Here is a 21,257-nt window from a genome sequence, read left to right as displayed (position 1 = left end):
CTTCTTTAGCGTTTTCACAGTTACCCCTAAAATGTTGAAAGTATTGTACTATTTGTATTTATTAAGCTATTCCAGTCACTCAGTCTCAGGTGATAACTTTTAGCATAATTACATATACTTAATAACAAGGCCGTCTTAAATCTTTGTAATGATTAAGCATATTTAGGAAAATATGATATTGTTTAATGGCTTTTCATCACATGTATTACAATGTACTTAGCTTATTGGAATCTATTTCCTCTATATACACTTTATCTTTCGGAAATAAATTTAAAAAACTTTTATTAACCGGTACTTAATTAGTCTGAGCATGCATACGCAAACTCAACTTGTATGTGTGTACAGTATACATGTATACATTTAAACAATAAAAAGCTTTCTTTGATGATTCATTCGGGATATGAAGGTAGCGACAGTGCAGAAAAATACATAACCCGCGTTTGCAGGTCATGTAAAAAAATTTCTGCAATGATTAATAACTTCATAAACTGCATGAATCACCAAAGACAACATTTTATTGTTAATATTAACATCTTTCTTTTAACTTATTAATAAATTGATTACGAAAAGTAAGTAAAATTCACTAAATTAATGTTAACTTAATGTACATAAGTCGTTAGCTACATGTAAGAGAAACAGCCAAATCGTCTCCTGTGACACTTTGAGTCCGACATCATCACGATTAGTTCGTGCAGTCCGTGATATTTCTTAGGTTGCTATAGGTTTTGACCAATCGATAAACAGGGCTTGTCAATTTAAGTCCTGTCATTTTCACATCAATTTCAGCCGCTGTAGATTTAGACCAATCGATAAACGGTGCGTGTAGATTTCAGTCTGGCTGTTTCTATAGAGCTATGAATTAACTATAGGTTATAATTTCCGTAAGAAATAGATTAGAAGGAATAATACTTGGTAGATGTAAATATATTTCTGTCTTAAAATGGTACTATGTAATACTTGCATATAATATTCACTCTCACATATTTATCCATTCACAACTTCCTTGGATATGCAAGTTGTAATGGCTCATATTTTAAAAACTGCATTGCACATAAAAATTAATGCCCATTCACAAATACTTTTTTTTAATTTCATAACCACAGAAAAAAATTAAATATTATGTCTTCCCATTTGTAAACGTATGTTGCAAGTTGTTTATGGCTCGTGATATATTAGACTTCAATTTCTAACTTCACTCATCCTGTAGTGTATAACTGGCCTTAGACAAAATCGTTTTAGCCTATAGTATAATATACATACGGATGTTATTAAACGGGGTGCAGAATAACTTGGCACCCATTTGTAGTTAAAGGCATAGTCAAATTTTAGTGACATTATACGAAGTAGACAGCAGTGGAATATTTGTCAATTAAAATTATATAAATAGGCATATCAATATAAAAACAGGATTGCATTTGTATAAGATATAAGATTTAACAGTAATATTCCAGTCATCGTAAAGAATCTGAAATGATGTGATACTGTCACCATGAATTATTGTATCCTGTACCTCCATAGACTTCACTGACTTTGCTGCTAACTTTTCCATCTTGGAATTGGACATCTTCTGTTATATAAGAATAAGATTGATTATGTAAAATTGACAGTCAGTAGATGTATATAGTTGAGGAGCAGACAATAGGTTATGATGGAAGTTGCTCTTACGTCTAAGAGCAGTCCGCAGCACTCTTAAAATGATTTACGTACACGTAAACAAGAAATAAACTATACTCTGTCCCGAGTTTTTGCTTCCAGCACTTTTTGCTTGATATTTCGATTATCATAAATACCTTTGTGCTCATACTACGTTTATCCACTAATATGAAAAATGTCCAGATTATCTGTTTTGAAACGCCCCCTCTACCGCTTCGGGTTTCAATACACATCCAAAAATTGAAAGTCTACGGGAATTTTGCATTGCATCAGCGATTATTAAGCCCGGATGATAACGTTGAAAAATTGCACGGGGTATCCCGAGTACTTCCGAATGGAGAAAAAATGTAAACATTTTCCATTATAAATCTTCGTAAGAAACTTGTTTTCGTTTCTGTGAACTTTTATGAGTGGAAATGATAATTGTTCAATGAAAATATCTTGGATATTTTCCCTTTCATCGATTTCAACTGTATTTCTTTCACAGGTATGTGTATTTTTATTAAAAATCATAAAAAAGTGATGGAAGCAATAACTTGGGACAAACTATGTATAATGGACAGAAAACCCCTGGCTATACTCTGTCCCGAGTTTTTGCTTTCACCACTTTTCGCTTGATATTCCGATAATAATGAATACCTTTGTGCTTAAACTACGTTCATCCACTGTTTTGAAACGCCCCCTCTTCCGCTTTAGGTTTCAATGCACACCCAATAAGAGATGGTTGTAAAACACTTATGCCCCCCTCCCTTGGAAACATTCACAAAGAAAATAAATGTAAACAGCAAATAACTGGAATTTTTTAAGTCCAAGGAGTATAACTCTGTCGAAAATTGCTCTAACATACCCAATATCGAACTTGACCTAGATATTATCATATCAATAAACCTGAATACCAAATTTCATTTCAATATGTTCATCCTCTGCAAAGAAAATGAGCGGAAACTGCAAATAACTGGAATTTTTCTACGTCCAAGGGCCATAACTCTGTCGAAAATTGCTCGATCGTACCCAATATCGAACTTGACCTAGATATTATCATGATAAACATGAATACTAAATTTCATTCCAATATGTGCATCCTCTGCGAAGAAAATGAGCGGAAACTGCAAATAACTGGAATTTTTCTACGTCCAAGGGCCATAACTCTGTCGAAAATTGCTCGATCATGCCCAATATCGAACTTGGCCTAGATATTATCATGATAAACCTGAATACCAAATTTCATTTCAATATGTTCATCCTCTGCGAAGAAAATGAACGGAAACTGTTGGTTGACCGACCGACCGACCGACATACAGCAGCAAAGCAATATGCCCTCCCTTCTTCGAAGGGGGCATAAAAATAGAAAGTCTACGGGGATTTTGCATTGCATCAGCAATTAATAAGCCCAGATGATAACGGTGAAAATTTGCGCGAGGTATCCCGAGTACTTCCGAATGGGAAAAAGATGTAAACATTTTCCATTATAAATCTCCGTAAGAAATTTGTTTTCCTTCAGGACTAAAAAATTTTATGAGTGAAAATGGACAGTTTTTCAATGAAGATACATGTATCTTGGATATTTTCAATTTCGTCAATTTGAACTGTACTTCTTTCATAGGTAACTGTATGTGTTTTTTTTTATTAAAAATCATCAAAAAGTGATGGAAGCAATAACTTGTGACAGACTTTAGTGAAGATGCTACCGAGGAGCGTAGTGGATCGAAAACCTTGGCTTAGCGAAGATTCCCAAAAATAGGAAAAGCGCTCAATTTAAAATATGCCTACTATACGATTTCGCCTACATATAGCACTTTTTTAAACATCAGAAATTTTCAATATTATGCAAAATTTCGTTAATATTATATATATAGTGAAATGCATATTACACAATTACTTGTTGAAAAAAAAGCAATGAAATCAGCATCTTCAGACGTTTAGAAAGACGTATGGAAAATTGATGAGAATACAATAGGAAGTTACATAATATATTTGAACCACTTAAAACCATAAACATTCTTGTACACTACATTGAATTAGTTCATTTTGGTTTAACGTGGTCATCTTTTTTATTGAAAATAAATACCGGCATTACAATATATAAGAGTTTTTTAACACTCATGTTCATCCAGGAAACCGAGTTCTTTTAAACACTCCCAACAAATTCTCTCTCTCTCTCTCTCTCTCTCTCTCTCTCTCTCTCTCTCTCTCTCTCTCTCTCTCTCTCTCTCTCTCTGTGTGTTAAATAAATGTGTATATGTACAAGTATTTGGTAAAAGACTAAAATATAAACTAAAAAAATGAAACACTGAATTTGATACAAAATAAATTTACATGTATACTGTTATTAAGTGATTCAAATATATAGTAAGCAATAATAACACTACTGGTACTGTACCAGTTATCGGCCAAGATCAGTTATCGGCGAAACTGAGACTTAGGGTTTAAAGCACGAGACAATTCAAGAATTTTCAATTCAGTCGTCTGTTTTGAATAAAGAAAAGTAAGTTTGCTTGAAAAACTTTCTTGAATATGTATTATACATAAGCTTAAACGATCATTGTTTACCGCTAATTTACATCTTTGAACGTTCAGCAAGGGGGAAGTGACGTAATAAGTTACTGTTAAAAAATAGAACATAACCCCTTTGTGATACGTTATTATATCCCTTATTTGATTTGACATAATATGATATCAATACATATAACATTTACAAACAAAAGGAATTCACTAAATTCCAAGATTCATAGCGCAGTTGAACGCCTGATTGCACAATTATGTATTGAATAGTCTACGACTTTGTGTATTACCGTATGATAATAAACGAATAATTTCATGGGTTTGATTTATAATGTATCATAACCTTGACGACTTTAGTCTGACCCCACAAGGGGCATAATTCAAATTCAAAGGCAACATCTTTGGCCTTTCCGGCAGGCTCGGAAAAACACCTTTTTAAAAAACTTGATATAAATACAACACATTTACGATCTGTTGAGATGTAAGCTAGACTTCATTAAAGTAAATGATATACCCTAAAATATAACACAGAAGCGAATTATAAGGCTGTCTAGCCGATACTTATTTTAATGGGAAGCGACTCCATTTTGTATAAAATTCTAACATCCGGTAATGTTAATACATTCGAGGTGTTTTTCCGAGCCTGCCGGAAAGGCACGAGAAGTTGCGATTGTATTCAAATTATAATAAGCAGAGCATAAAATCAACATGTACAGGGATTTTACAATGTTGTCATGAAGCCGATAACTGGTTAAGTAAATCGTAAAAACTCGGGAAATTCGGGGCGTGCTAAAAAGCACAAAACAAGATGGTTTTGGTTCTGAAGTCCGAAGATATTTTTGCCTTTCTTTTTTCTCAAATTATTCGATATTTATACAAATACCTCTTGATTCAGACGATGTTTATTCAACAGTATGAAAAAATCCCACAATTTCCATTTCGAAACGCCCCCCTCTAACTTATCAGGTCTCAATACACGGCTAAAAATAGAAAGTCTACGGGGAGTTGCATTGCATCAGCCATAATTAAGCCCGGGTGATAAGCGTTGAAGAATTGTGCGAGATATTCCGAGTGACTTCCGAATGGAGAAAATATGTCAACATTACCCATTATACATGTTATAAATCTCCGTAGGAAATCTGTGAATTTTTACGAGGGAAAAATGATAATTGTTCAATGAAATAATCTTGGAATTTTTCCCTTCCATCGATTTCAACATCTTCGCTAGCCAAGGGTTTTCGGTCCACTTTGCTCCCCATAAACCCTTGGCGGATTTCATTACAAAAACTCGGTGACAAGCTCCGTTTTATGATTGGCTGCAGCTACGAGTAGCTGATCCAATAGCAGTGCTGGTGAATATAAACTTTAAAAGAAAATACAAGTGTGATCTTTGGTAAAACATTCGGTGCTTTTAACAAGTTGAGACACAAGTTCTCGAGTACAGTGCATCCAAAACGATGGTCTAACCAGATCGCTTTAAAAACCTATATATTTTACTGGGATTGAACACAGTTCTACAAAATTGTCACGGCTCGCGTGATAGCATGGGAAGTAAATATGGCGAATGTAGAAGTATTAGTATATATACATTCCTGCTTATGGTTATTGCTTTTAAAGGTTCAATGAGCTGCGTTTTATTTAATTTCTTTGTTCTGCAATATTCACGACAACGATACCTGGGTCGCGCTCCATTGACCTGTTCCGTACACGTCCCAGACAAATTCTCGCGCAATGCGAATGGTGCACACTGAACAATGACTATGGCGGCCAGTTTGCAATTACAGACGTTAATGCCAATATTTCTTGACGAATTGTTTGAAAATGAGGGGAATATGCGTCAACATTTTCAAAGATTAATGCAACTCTGCGCAGCAGCAATGTTGTCAACGTAATTAAACCATAAAAATATATGAGTTTCCGTAAATTTAAGCGTTAGAAGCAGGCGCGGATCCAGAATGTTTTTCCATAAGGGGGGGGGGGGGGGGGGGTCCGAGTACGTGTTTATTCTTTACAGGAAAAAGTTATCCGATTGGAATATGTTTATAATATATTAAATTTATTTTATTCATAAAAATAATAACTGGTTTAACGACGATTTTATATATATAAATTATTAGTAAAAAACTACATGTAGTTAAAAGTTATACATTGTATTTTATATTGTAGGACAAGGGATGATAAAACTAGAATAGAAATGTATGCGGAAGAAACTGTACCTTTCTACAACCTGGATGATTTTCGGCGGTTCTTTCGGGTTTCTAGAGCAACATTTGAATGTTTATGTAGAAATATTGCCAACTTTCAACATTTAAAACCTGGATGGACTGGAGGAAGAGAATTTATTTCAACAGATAAACATTTGTTAATTACCCTATGGTATTTAGCAACCCAAGATAGCATTCACAGCATATCAGATAGATTCAATGTCACCGAGTCCTCTGTTATCAGATGTCGCACAAGGATCACAGACATTTTTGTTAATAATCTAAAACATGTATTTATCGTCCTCCCTTCAGCTAATGAACGCCAAGACGTAATGGACAAGTTTGAGCAAAAACAAAATTTTCCAAATGTATTAGGTGCTATAGACGGTACCCATATTGCCATAAAAGCCCCTAAAAATCATCCCGAAACTTATGTCAACAGAAAGGGTTTTTTCTCAATAATCTTGCAAGGAATTTGCAGAGAGGACCTTAGATTTGTTCATTGTGTTGCTGGATGGCCTGGAAGCTGCCATGATGCCAGGGTGTTGAAAAATACAGATATATGGGAAAATGGTTTGAGAGTTTGTGGCAATGGGCATTTTCTTGGAGATGGAGCTTATCCATTGAGAAGTTGGCTTCTTACTCCCTACCGAGACACAGGACGTCTGACACCCCAACAAAGGAATTACAATTATCGTCATTCAGGCACAAGAGTAACTATAGAACGCGCATTTGGGTGTCTAAAAGGACGTTTCAGAAGATTGCGATATTTGGAAACTTCAGAATTAAAAACATCGGTTGAGGTCATTATTTTATGTTGCATTATTCATAATATATGCATCCTGAACAATGAAGATGTGCAAGATTTTTTTGAAGACAATCATCAAGGACCTTATGTGCCCCAAGGAAATTTAGTCGACAATCAGGCAGAAGGACTAAGGAAACGTGATAATATTGCACGAAATTTACCTTAAGTCTTGTCTTAATTTGTCATTACACAATTCAAAAAGATATAATCATTGGTTGAAACTGTTTTATTGAACACAAGTATGTATATTTAACCTCAAATAAAAATAACAATAAAAAATAAAACAAAATCTCATATTTTTTATAATAACAATGAAATAAAACAGAAATTGGCACTATCTGTGATAAGTATAAAAGTAAAAAAGAAACAAATACAATCATGTGTTGTACTTTGCTTGTTCATAAAAAAAACAAAGACATCCTTACATCTAAGGGGTAATCTACCAGATATTTCCCTTTCAATAATAGTTTGCTGAAGTAGAAGGTAACAATAATGTTCAACATTTGAAAACTTTTATGGCTTTGCTGATTTGCTTCCTACACATAGGACATTTATTACCAGCAAGATTTGATGCACATTTCACACATGCTATCAGATGTCCACATGGAACAAATACAGTTTCTGCAATTTTCCCATCCTCCATGCATATCTTGCACTCGTCTATAAATGAAATATAAAGCATATTTGTATAAAATGCATGAATTGAAATTCAATCTTATCATGTTTAAACTATTTTGTTTGGCTTGATTTTAGAATTTCCAAAAAATTTCCGAACATTTCCATCTTTTCACGGTGTCTCCTTTCCACTTGTTCTTCAAAACGCTGACTTTCATTCTTCATGATTTGTTCAAAGCTATCTAGAACATCATTTGTGCGGCGTCTTTTTGAACTTTGATTTAACTTTTCAGGAGACACGCATTTTCTCTTAGTAGAAGTTGTAGGAGTGTCAGGCCTACCTGAGTCACTTTCTTCTTTGCTTGATTTGGTTTCTGGGCTCGACTTGTTCTCTGTTCCAACAACACATTCTGGTTGAACATTAGGCTTGGCTGCCATGAACTCTAATTCTTCCTCATAAGGGTGATTTCTTCTTTCTGCCCCACTTTTTTTGTTGTGATCTTTAACATTCTTCAAACCTCTCATCAAAGTCTTCGACCTCCCTTCCACCTGCACTGCACTAAAGTTACAGTTTCCCTTTTCTCTTAGTACTTTGGCAATTTTGTTCCATAAGGCTTTCTTTCTTAACTTCCCACTTGTAACCAACTCCTCATTCTCCCTATATTGGCTGATTAATAGAAGTGTTGCAGGTCTAGTCCAAAGAACTGACGAGTCTGGGGCAATCTCAATGGGCCTCCCATCTTCTCCTTCCAGATCTAGGCTTTCATCCTCCAGCTGAAGCGTCTGAACATCATATCCACCACTACCTATTAAGAGTACTATACATGTACATGATGTAATAACTTAATTAATTAAGAAAAAAAAATTAAATATGAAACAAAACATTACTTATTAACTATTTTTTTTTGCAGAGGCATTACATTACATGCATTGTACATGTATACAAGTAAAAACCACTTATATTTGGGATATGTATCAATACAATTTTTCTAAGCAAGTTCTTTCTTCATGTTCTTTCAGGTGGTTCAGGCATTTTTAATGACACCCAAATTCCTAAGCCAATTATGATGTTTATGTTTACAGGCATAAGGTTTTTTATATTATGCATTAAATTAAAATTGTAAGTTCAAGAACATGCTATGACCTCAAAAGGCAACCACAACTTAAATAGTTTAATTATTTTTGTATTAATGACATCAAACAGGACGTCAGTGGCGGCGTCGAAAAACCTTTACGTTTATTTTTTTTGGGGGGGGGGGGGGAACGGGGGTATTAAGCACGCTTTTTTCGCAAAATACATATAAATATACTGCATATCATGCTGAATTTAAAGCTATACCGTTTTTCAACCCGAATTTCCCGTGGATCTGCAGTTCTGCAGCCTCTAAATTCAAATGACTGTTCTTGTATATATATTGTACACAATAATCGCTCATAGAAAAAAAATACACAAACAAAATACTCAAAAAATCTGCCTAAACATGCTAGGCCCCCATTTAATGTTGCGAGTTGTCGTATAAACAAGGCACATTTTAGAAATAATGATGTTTAGATTGTTAGAAGAACTTAAAATCTATGTAATTAGTTTATATTTACCGGGATCATCACATGCATGGTTTGCAAACTCCTCCATGTCTCGGAAAAGGCGGTGACATGTATCACATTCAAAGAGCGTGGCTCTGTTTTGCGCATTAGTCGCCATGTTGAATTCTGACTGCACTACCTCTCGCACGTGGACAGAGAGAACAGTCCGAGAACAGTGTATTTTTGAACTCCTTTGACTTTGCACATGTGCGGGGTGTTCCGAACAGTCAATGGAGCGCAACCCTGGTTTTATGGCATGAAAGCTTTCATAGGAATCGGCTACTTTTTCAATCCCGGTACAGGTCCTTACCAGGGACGTATAGTTATAGTATATACGTCCCTGGTCCTTACAAAACACTATGAATAAAACATCCCGTGCTTTCCCTAGGTTATAACTTGATTCGTATTTAAAAACATCGTTAATTATGATCCGTTTTCGGTACTCAACATGTTTTTTCAAGTTGTATTAATGCCACGATGTGTATATAACCCGTTGTTTAATTCAATTAAAATGTAAATATGCAAGGGGCGCAACTCAAGTTGCTCGCTAGATAGCGCCACCACATCACCGAGTTTTCGTAATGAAATCCGCCAAGGGTTTATGGGGAGCAAAGTGGACCGAAAACCCTTGGCTAGCGAAGATGCGATTTCAACTGCTATGTGTATTTTTTATTAAAAATCGTCCAAATGTGCAGCATAGATAACTTGGGACAGACTATAAATAATGATATATTCTAACATATAATTTATTAATAAGGAGTTCACCATTTAAACTACGTCAAGTTTTGTCCAAATGCATCAAGAAATAAGGAAATACGAAAAGAAAACGTTAAAATTTCAGCCGATAACTGGTACAGTGCCAGTATCCATAAAGCTTATGCCACTTATGAGCTTCCATATAAATAAAATTTTACTGCATAACATTTAAATATCCTCAAATATTAGCTCAAATCCATTAGAAAACATTCAAAATAACTTGTAAAATTATCAATATAAAGTTAAGCAAAGAATTCACAAAAAGTTGATCAGATAAAAACAAGCCCATGTTTACATTTGTTGCAGACGACAATACTTCAATATGAAAGCTTCAACTATTACACATAAACTTAATATGGATACTGAAAAAGGTATACACATGTAGAAATTATCTTTTTTACAGAATAATAAACAAGTTTTAAATCAATACTTACTCTGTGGTAGGCTAAACTTGACAAAAAATACAGAGCGCGATGTTTAACCGCATAAATGGCGGGCTTTCCAGTTGGTATAGCAATTTTACCAAAAAACACAAGAGAGTTCTAAAATGAAAAATCAATAATTAAAGAAAGATAACTCTAATTCTAACAATTGACAGAACTCTCTCTCTCTCTCTCTCTCTCTCTCTCTCTCTCTCTCTCTCTCTCTCTATTTCAACTTCTTCTTCTTCTTCTTCTTCTTCAAAATTATGTTTTAAATTTACGTCATTAATCTAAAACCTTCATAACCCGCATGGATCATCAAAAAAAGCATTTCACTGTTTATATTTACATCTTTCTTTTAACTAATTAATGAATTGAGTGAAAAAGATTCGATTCCATTTAATTTTTTAATTTTTCAATTGAAATTGAATCAAAAAGTTCATTCAATTGACTACATGCATACTCCAGAGTTAGGTTAATATCAGTTTCATAATAATAATTTCTTACACCCCAGTCTTATTTATCATTTAGATAACTTTGACATCAGTTTTTAAGTCGTTGCCACTATCGACTGCTGTTAAAACTAATTAACTGTACATGTCAAAAAATTTGTCATCGAGAGAGAAAAATTAATACTCGTCCATGACCGAATTTGTTGAAAAGCGTGGAGTGCGTCTTCGATATTTTTTTAGGATTTGTTTTTCAAATGGACTCGATATAATCGATCACCTGCTTTTAATTGATAACTGCTCATAGTTCTAAAACTCAAGATTAATGATCCAAGATAGTGCGGTTCACAATAGGTTTATTTTCTTTCAGAATATCTGCTTAATTATAAATGATTTTTATCACAAATCGCGTTAATCGCTAGATTTGTTAAAGACAACAAAAAATCATTTTAAGGCTTGACCGGAAACCAATGCAACTGGAAGTGTTGAAGACCTACCATGTACATGTAGCGGCACGTCAACATGACCACCGCATTAGGGTAACTCACCTTTCAGATATCTAGACACCGCACAGCACGCGCAACTGCACGTCATCTTTTAGAGCACATTAATGGCCTGTAGGCCTATAGATGGGACGAGATAAATCCAAGACCGAGGTCGTTCCTTAGCATTCGAATTTTGCAAAACTCGATCACATAAACAAATGGAATAAACTTCCACAAAGGTTTTTTTTTTATTCAATTGTGCGGCCTCTATGAAATGCTGTTATTAATAGAAAGGGGAAAACACGTTGTGGTTTTAAACCTGTGCTTTTTATATCGTGGAGTACCTGTGCTTTCTGGATTTTTTTCAAAAAGCACTTGAATAAATTTTGATCGAGTTTTTTAAAATACTGCTTTGTTAATCTCTATTCTTGATATTTAATAATCGTCATGGACAAAATAATAAGAATTAGGAACAGTGTAATACAAACACTTGCCTGGGGCGTTAGAAATTTTGACCAGTATGCATGTATGTGTTTATAATGGAGTTAGGATCAATCAAAATTGTTAAATTCACCTCAGTTATGGATTGACTACCTGTCTTCTATGGAAATAGTATTTTCGCGAGTTTTAAACATATCTTGCTTCCCCCGCTTAAAACTTTCTTTGCATTTTCCGAGAATAACTTCGGCTGATACATGTACTATTTAAAGTGTCCAACTTCTCAAAATGGTTTAGCTTCTCTTTGTGGTCAAGCTCTTCTTGCAATAAAAAAATATTGCCTTAAGTTTTGATAGTATCGAACCAAAAACCTAAAACCTCTTGTTAGACATCATGGGCCCGTTTCTCAAAAAGGCGTAAATCTGGGCCTAAGTTAGTCCGACTCAGGAAGTTACGCCAATATTTAGTCAGGTCTAAGTTGCGTTTCTGAAAGAGGCGTAAGTTAGGGTTTAAATGTCGAAGAAATTAGACATCTCCGCTGAGTACTAAGCATGCGCATATCGTGTTTTGTTTTGCTTTGAGGCTATGGTTATATGTGGTGGATCAATTTTCCAATTCATATATATAGTACATGTACCCGAAAGTACGCACGTTATTCTGTACCACTGTGTATAGTTCAAGTCGTTTATAACAGTGTATATTTATGAAAGTAGAACAAATGCCTACACACTTCTTAACATAATGAAATTTTAGAGAAAAAAGTTGATATGAAAAAGGCATATATAAGAGGTTTCAGAAACCAAATATTATTTGACAATTCAATACATTGTACATGTAGATGATGTTGAGGCACAATCGTACATATTAATTGAACAAAACAATACATAGAAATTAAATCCAATGTTCGTGTAAACTTCAAATATTTGTAGAATACAGGGACAGGGTACAGTAAATATGCCCGCATTCATCTGCAGAATGATAAGTATGCTTCATATAGATATATTTAGACACTTTCTGATGCTGGGATAAGGCTTAATTCTTTTTTACCATATCACTATATTATCTTTAGAAAATAATATGGTCATGGGTTATAAACAGCAACTAACTGAAATCGAAAATATCTACTGTATAACTAACATTACATGAACCTTGTCCATGTCTACAGAAGGAAGAAAAGATGTTTTGAACATATTTTATTGACTAAACAAAAGGATCAGAAACAAGTTTTAACAACTTACAAGTTCCTCTCCTTAAATATAACAATAGTTGTCATGCATATGAATATAGAACAAAAGAAAATATAATACTGTTATACACAAAGAAATATTATTTAAATCTCAAGGATTCGTCTATAAACTTTTGTACAGAAGCAAAAATGCCTTTGTTGATATGTAAAGGAAGGTTGGTGTTGCCATATAAAAGTAAATCAGTTACAATATTGACTAAATCTAACATAAACAATTGATCAAACATGTTGTTTCTCGCTCTAGAGTATTTTTTACAAGAAAAAAAGAAATGATACACATCTTCTGTTTGACCACATAAACACAACGGATTATATATAATATTACGTTTAGAAAGATCATAGTTTAATACACAGTTATGTCTCAGCTTTGTATGAAAAATGTTGGTACAGCGTTTACCAAAAGAAAAATAAATAGGGGGTTTCGTAACTTTAGGCATATGTTTGCAAAACAAATTGATTGAGGTGGCTGTTCTGGCCTCTATATTTAGTGAATTCCATTGATTGACAGCATTGGGTACAAATGATTTTTTAAGTAAATCTAACCTGCACTTAGGAACATTAAACTGATCCTTGTTTCGTGTGTTGTATCGCGATATATTTTTCCTCTTGTTAGGAATAATATCACATAAATAATCAGGCAGACTCCTCATGTTAAATTTGAACATAGTTTTCATCTTGGCGATGTATCGTCTGGTTTGTAAAATTTCCCACCCTGTTTCTAAGTAAAGCGCTTCCCTTGGTACAAAAATTGGCAACCCAGTGACAATTCGTGCAGCACACAATTGAACCTTTTCAAGTTTGTCTGCATCATGCACAGAACAGCCATCCCACACAATCGAAGCATATTCAAAGGTAGGTCTAATGAATGAAATGTATAATTTAGAGAGATGCTCTCTACCCAAATTATACTTAAGTTTTTTAATTTTTTGTATGCAGAGTTTACAATACCATCAATGTATTCAGACCAGCTGAGATTTTGCGATAATAAAAGTCCTAAATGGCGATGGGTCGAGACAAACTCTAGTCTATCGCCTTCAAAAAATAATTTAGGTAAAACAGAGTTATGCTTCTTCGTAAAAAAAAAACAACCTTTGTTTTCGATGAATTGAATTTAAGAAGCCACTTTTTGGACCATGATTCCAAAATTTTAAAATCGTGATTTAAAATATATTCAATGTTAAGTTTGTTGTTTGAAGAATATTGAAGCGAACTGTCATCAGCAAATAATCTACACAATGATAACATATTAACCGCCACATCATTGACATATATCAAAAATAAAAGCCGCATTCTTATTGTCTACAGAAGAAATAGAAGAAAAATATGTATTAAGAGATTCGATCTTCCCAAAATCTAAATAAACAAACTTGGTTGTACCGTTTATATTAGAAATTTAAATAGGTGGTAATTCCGTTGAAAGCTTCATATGAAATGAGTCTTTCATCAGCTTCCAGTATAACTTAGTATTATTTTTGCTTGAATCATCTAAATGCGTTTCTATATTGTCATAATAATTTGATTTCGGACCTTTCTATACGCAGACCAAACGAAAGCGCTATGTATGTCGCTTTGTGATCGGACGAGTCCATTACTAATGTACCCGATTCGTAAACTTGGATATCTGTAGTAGTGAAAATTGGGTCAAGAAGAGTGTTCGACGTGTGTGAAATTCTGGGGCCCGTTTCTCAAAATAGCGTAACTCTGGGCCTAAGTTAGTCCGACTAACGAAGTTACGCCAATATTTAGTCGGGTCTAAGTTGCGTTTCTGAAAGAGGCGTAAGTTAAGGTTTAAATGTCGAAAAACTTAGACATCTCCGCTGAGTACTAAGCATGCGCATATCGTTTTTTGTTTTGCTTTGAGGCTATGATTATATGTGGTGGATAAATTTTCCAATACATAGTACATGTAGTACCCGAAAGTATGCATGTTATTCTTTACCACTGAATCTGCATCAAATTGTTCATAACAGTTTTTATGCCCATGCATTGATCTTAACAGTTACCAATTAAGCTTATTCCATTAATAGACTTAAATCTTTCGTTCCATCTATGAACTGCAGCTTGTTAATTTTTACCTTAAAAAACAACTAAATGGTCATTGACGAAATAATGTCATTTTTTAATGGCGAATCAAAAACTTGTACAACTAAACCACATCACAAACAGGGAGATCCCTGACATAGTCAATACTTAAACTTATTAAAATGACTTATGTAACAGGTACTGTGGGATCTCCCTTATTAGTTAAAAACACCTGAACAAATATTGAGATCACCCGGTAAAATATAACCAAAAATAGTAAACAACAATGGCAGGGTGATCTCCCTTAATATAAACATGTAAAAAATTAAGGTGGCATATACAAAGTTCTGCCATAAATCCAATACCCATTGGATTCCCGCCACCCAAAGGAAATAGATGGAACTGGAGACTTTAACAACTGTATTATACATTGTTTTAGTAAAACTTAGGACAATATGTAATAGTATGACCTACTGAGATGTAATTATAATAATTGACGTTTTTGATATGACAGAATATATATGAAATATGATTAACTGATTTTGACAGATGGCCAGCAACATACCCCATTAATACAAAAACACTAATTATACAATACTAAAAAACAAAACTATGTTTTCTAAGGACAGGGTGGTAGCAGACATTTTATCTGAACTACATGCAAAAAAAAGGGGGGGGGGGGTAGTACACTAACATATCTAATCTAGAAAAATGAAAGCAGTGGGGAAAAGTAAATTAATGCCATGATCTAATTCCAAGATGACAGACATAGAAGCAGACCTGATCTAAACTACTATCAATGTAAGTTGTATATATCATAATTATGGTAGCAGACTTGATCTGAACTCCAAACAATTAGAATTTCTAAAAATAGAATTAGCGATACAATGATGACATAAAACATATTATTTGGCAATAATATTTCAATATTAATGAAAGTAGAACAAATGCCTATACACTTCTTAACATGATGAAATTTTAGAGAAAAACAGTTGACATGAAAGCGGCATATACATGTATAAGAGGTTTCAAAGACCAAATATGTGACAATTAAATGCATTGTAGATGATATTGAGGCACAACCTTACATATTAAATGAACAAAACAATACATAGAAATTAACTTCAATGTTCGTGTAAACTTCAAATATTTATAGAACACAGGGACAGGGTACAGTAGCTATGCCCCCAAACGTCTGCAGATTGATAAGTATGCTTCATAGACACTGTAGATCTTTAGACATTTTCAGATGCTGGGATAAGGCTTGATTCTTTTTTATCAATTCACTATATTATTTATAGAAAATAATATGACAATGAGCACAACAGCAATTAACTGAAATCGAAAATATCTACTGTATAAATAATATAACAGTTGTACATGAACCTTGTCCATCCTCTGTTCCAATATTGAAAGAATGTAGACAATGACATGGATACGATTCTTGATTCTCTGCGGTTCAAATGATAATAGTTTTGAAAGATATTAACAATTAACAAGACACAATTTATCAACACTTGAGGCCGGGGTCTTCCCAACTCTCTTTCCTGTTTTTGGTTTAATCGATTGATTGCTTCTTTTTTGTTTTTTTAGGGGGTGGTGGGGGGGGGGGGTTGAAAGTAATATACACCATAAACAGGGAATAATTCGCCCTGTTTAATTTTCAATCATTTCACCCTCGTTGTCAGCGGGCGAATTTATGTTGATTTTCAATATCTAATATTAAGTAACTTAAGTAACAGCTGTGACTGGGCGAAGTCACGACAGAGTGAAGCTGTTTGCAAGTGTAGAAGGACGGAAATTACACGGGACCTAAATAACCCTGTATACAGTATCTTGATTAAAATAAAGATATAAAAGTAGTTATCTAAGAACACCCTTCATATTTAAAGAAAGTTTTATAAATAAAAGGGTTTTACAAGTTTAGTGGAAAAGGCATCTAAAAATTCCCCTATCCCCTTCCGGATAAGATATTTTGCATCTTTGCGGTTTTAAATAGTGCATGTGAGTTTTACTTTATTCCCTATCTGCTTTGGGCTATTGGGGTGGGAGTGTATACAATTATTTATATAATAAGTATGACACATGCAATCTAGTTAAATTTGTAAATAATGTACACTGTTGTAAAACTGCTAAACAACGCTTTTGTATTGGAAGTCGACAACTTCGAAATAAAAAAAAATCCCTTGATATCCTTACATCTTAAATATGATGAAACAAAACTATCATGAATTCAAGTAATTATAGATCAATTCAATAAAATGAGTACAAATGAACAATGCATATGAACATGCACGAAGATCATTGATAGTACATGTGCCCTATACCTATTTGAAAAAGAATTATTAAATATGAACGCAATTGATCACTTCATCCTAGAATTAATGAATTTGACTTCCAAAAATTCAAGGTGTGCATGTGAAATTTTATAATATTCGATAACCTTGACAAACGCTTGTCAACAGATCTAAAATTGATGCACACTCTGCAAGCTTCTAAAACATTTTCCAAGTAATATTTTAACAAATAAAAATTAAATGTATCTAAATGCGAGTTCATAAACATTCCATATCCTTTGCAAGACAGACATCAAATTTGGTTCTCCTAGAGGATTGGAGGATCCCTATTATTGATTTTGAGGTTTAAAGTGTACGTGAATTACTGTTAATGTATTACATTAAGCGTGTACGATATCAAAATACATGTAGCTTTCATACGGTTTTGTAAAGTACTAGGAGTAAAAAAAAATGAGAATGCATACGTGTTGTAAAGCTTTAAGTAATACAGTAAAACACGCTTATAAGATTATAACGAAGTGCCAGGGACAAGGATGGGCGATTTTACTTCGTTATAAGCTTAATTCGTTATATCCGTCAAGTTTAAAACATGTAATAAAGTCACAGGGAATAGAAATTACTTTGCTGTAAGCGTCAATTCATTATAAGAGTGTTCGCTATAACCGTGTTTTACTGTATAGGTAAAGAACAAACGACTACACACAAGGACAAATTACAAATGTAAACGTTTTGAGTTGCTCCTATTCAAAATTTTGAAGTCAGTTTTGTTTCACTGGTTCAAATTTGATTAGAAACATTAATTTCTAGTTCATGCTTACTGAGTATTGATAGGAAAATCAATAATCTATTCGTACTTATATACATCTATCTTGTTGGGGAATACGTGTTTAATTTAGAAATAAAGCATCTTTTTAATTACATGTATTGTGTTTTTGTCATCTATCGGGGTATACCCATTCTTCACACTTTAGGTAAATTCATTACGAGAAGTTATGTATATTACATTTGTTTAGTAAGGTGAGCCCATTATTTATCAAATTGTTTTAATCTTAATTTATTTAGAAATAGAAACAGTTATCGAACAATAGGTATATTTTAAAGTTATACGTACATGTATAAATATTTGAATAACTGTGAATGTTCTCTTTAATAACACATAAAACAAACCAATAAATAAAATTCTCTGTATATCTTGCCTTAGAAACAAAACACTCGCCATTTTTGTGCACAGACTAAGGACTTACGCCTAGCCATTAGCAGGCGTAGATTTAAACCCATGGCCAAATTTAGTCCCGACTAAGTTTCCGCCTTTTTGTGAAACGCAACTTAGTCTGGTTTTGAGGTTTAGTCCCTGATTTAGTCCGGACTAAGCTTACGCCTGGACGTAGGCCTTTTTGAGAAACGGGCCCCAGGTCGGTTCATGGATATTGTTAACAAGGTTGTACGTAGAAGAAATTTCAAGGATAATGTGCGTTCGTGGTCGAAAAGATCCACCATCTGTTCCAATATTGTAGACAATGACATGGCAACGATTCTTGATTTTCTGCGATTCAAATGATAATAGTTTTGAAAGATATTGTTAACAATTAACAAGACATAAATAATCAACATTTGTGGCCGGGGCCTCCCATACTCCCTTTCCTGTTTTTGGTTTAATCGATCTATTTTTTGGCTTTGTTTTTTTCGGGGGTGGGGGTGGGGGGTTGTTGAAAGTAATATATACTGTCTACAGAGAATTATTCTCCCCCGTTTAATTTTCAATCATTTCACCCTCGTTTTCAGCAGGTGAATTTAAGACTTGTTGATTTTCACTGTCTAATATTAAGTAACTTTAGTAACAACTGTGACTGGGCGAATTCATGACAGAGCGAAACTGTTTGCAAGTGTAAAAGGGCGGGAATTACACGAGACTAAAATAACCCTGTATACAGTATCTTGATTAAAATAAGTATGACAAATGCACGCTTGTTAAATTAATATTTGTAAATAATGCATACTGTTGTAAAACTGCTAAAACAACGCTTTTGTATTGCAAGTCGACAACTTCGAAATAAAAAGAACACCCCTTGATATACATATATCTTAAATATGATGAAACAAAACTATCATGAATTCAAGTAATCAAAGATCAATTCAGTTAAATGAGTACAAATAAACAACACATATGCATATGCACGACGATCATCGATAGTACATGTAAACTATACCTATTTAAAAAGAATTACAATCGATGTTTAATATGAAGGCAATTGATCACTTAATCCTAGAATTAATAAAATTAATTAATTTGAGCTCCGAAAATTCAAGGTGTGCATGTGAAATTTTAGAATCTTCAAGAACCTTGTCAAATGCTTGTCAATAGATCTAGAACTGATACACAATCTGCACGCTTTTAAAACATATTTTTAAGTAATATTTTAACAAAAATTGATTGTAGATGTATCTAAATGCGAGTTCATAAACATTCAAAATACATGTAGCTTTCATACTTTTTCGTAACGATACTAGGAGTTAAAAAAAATGAAAATGAGAATGTTTACGTGTTGTAAAGTGTAAGTAATATACATGTAGGTAAAGAATATACAGCAACACACAAGTACAAATTACAACTGTAAACGTTTTGAGTTGCTCCTATTCAAAGGAGTATTGTCAATATTTTGAAATCAGTTTCGTTTCATAGGTTCAAATTTGATTAGAAACATTAAATTCTAGTCTATGCTTACTGAGTATTGATTTAAAAATCAATAATATATTCGTATTTATGTATACATCTATCTTGTTGGGGAATACTTGTTTAAAATATAATTATAGCATCTTTCTAATTATTGTGCTTATATCATTTATCGGGGTATACCCATCTTTAATTCTTCATACTTAAAGTAGATTTCATTAACGAGTAGTAATGTATATTATGTGCGTTTAATAAGGTAAACCCATTAATTATCAAATTGATTTAATCTTATTTTATTTAAAAATAGGAACATTTATCGAACAATTGGTATTTTTTTAAGTTATACGTACATATACAAATATTTCAATAAATTTGAATGTTTACCTTAAAAACACGTAAAACAAACCAAAAATTAAAATTCTCTGTTTATTTTGCCTTAAAAACAAAACACTCGCCATTTTTGTGCACAGACTAAGGACTTACGCCTAGCCATTAGCAGGCGTAGATTTAAACCCAAATTTAGTCCCGACTAAGTTTCCGCCTTTTTGTGAAACGCAACTTAGTCTGGTTTTGAGATTTAGTCCCAGATTTAGTCCCGACTAAGCTTACGCCTGGACGTAGGCCTTTTTGAGAAACGGGCCCCAGTTTACCTAATTTCTAATGTGCTCTAACAACTGAGCCATTTAGTCACAGTACAGTCTTTTGTTGCGACTTTGTCCAAGAATTTACGGACCTGTAATATTTTTCTAAGATGCCCATTTGTTGGGATTAAAAGTGATAGATTTTATGTATAGTGTTTCATCTCTCCTCAATTTTTTGTCGATCGAAATTGGTTTGTTTTCCATTAAACCTTTATTACACTACAAACATATGGAGCACATACCCACTTTATAACAGAAGGGGCACACTTAAGTGTTAATTATTCACACTCACCATCAATTCTTTGTTAACCTTTTCTTTCTCTGGCGCACATTTTCTCTTTCTTTTACCATTTTCTTATGAAAGCAATTGAAACAATGCGATAATTTCCGATAATTTCACTATGTAAATTTAATAAAAAAAAATTTCCAGGAAGGGGGGGGGGGTCGGGACCCCCCCCCGACCC

At 33.6% G+C, this 21,257-nt stretch overlaps 2 protein-coding genes across 2 annotated transcripts; one reads left to right on the top strand and one right to left on the bottom strand.

Moving 5' to 3' along the window:
* The first annotated feature begins 5,915 nt into the window (after positions 1 to 5,915).
* Positions 5,916 to 7,367, top strand: LOC128176810 (putative nuclease HARBI1). Its single transcript, XM_052843359.1, has 2 exons — positions 5,916 to 5,968; positions 6,322 to 7,367. The coding sequence occupies exons 1-2, from the start codon at positions 5,916 to 5,918 to the stop codon at positions 7,331 to 7,333; spliced, it is 1,065 nt and encodes a 354-aa protein (XP_052699319.1). The 3' UTR covers positions 7,334 to 7,367.
* A 323-nt stretch (positions 7,368 to 7,690) lies between these two features.
* Positions 7,691 to 9,611, bottom strand: LOC128177780 (uncharacterized). The gene is made up of 2 exons (XM_052844648.1): positions 9,379 to 9,611; positions 7,691 to 8,588 (listed from the first exon to the last, which is right to left on the bottom strand). Exons 1-2 carry the CDS (start codon positions 9,482 to 9,484, stop codon positions 7,897 to 7,899), a joined length of 798 nt encoding a protein of 265 aa, XP_052700608.1. The 5' UTR covers positions 9,485 to 9,611; the 3' UTR covers positions 7,691 to 7,896.
* Positions 9,612 to 21,257: the final 11,646 nt, after the last annotated feature.

This window comes from Crassostrea angulata, chromosome 3, assembly GCF_025612915.1.
Source record: "Crassostrea angulata isolate pt1a10 chromosome 3, ASM2561291v2, whole genome shotgun sequence".
Lineage (NCBI taxonomy): Eukaryota > Metazoa > Mollusca > Bivalvia > Ostreida > Ostreidae > Magallana > Magallana angulata.
Note: the sequence above shows the minus strand (reverse complement) of the source record. Positions and strands in the feature narration are given on the sequence as shown.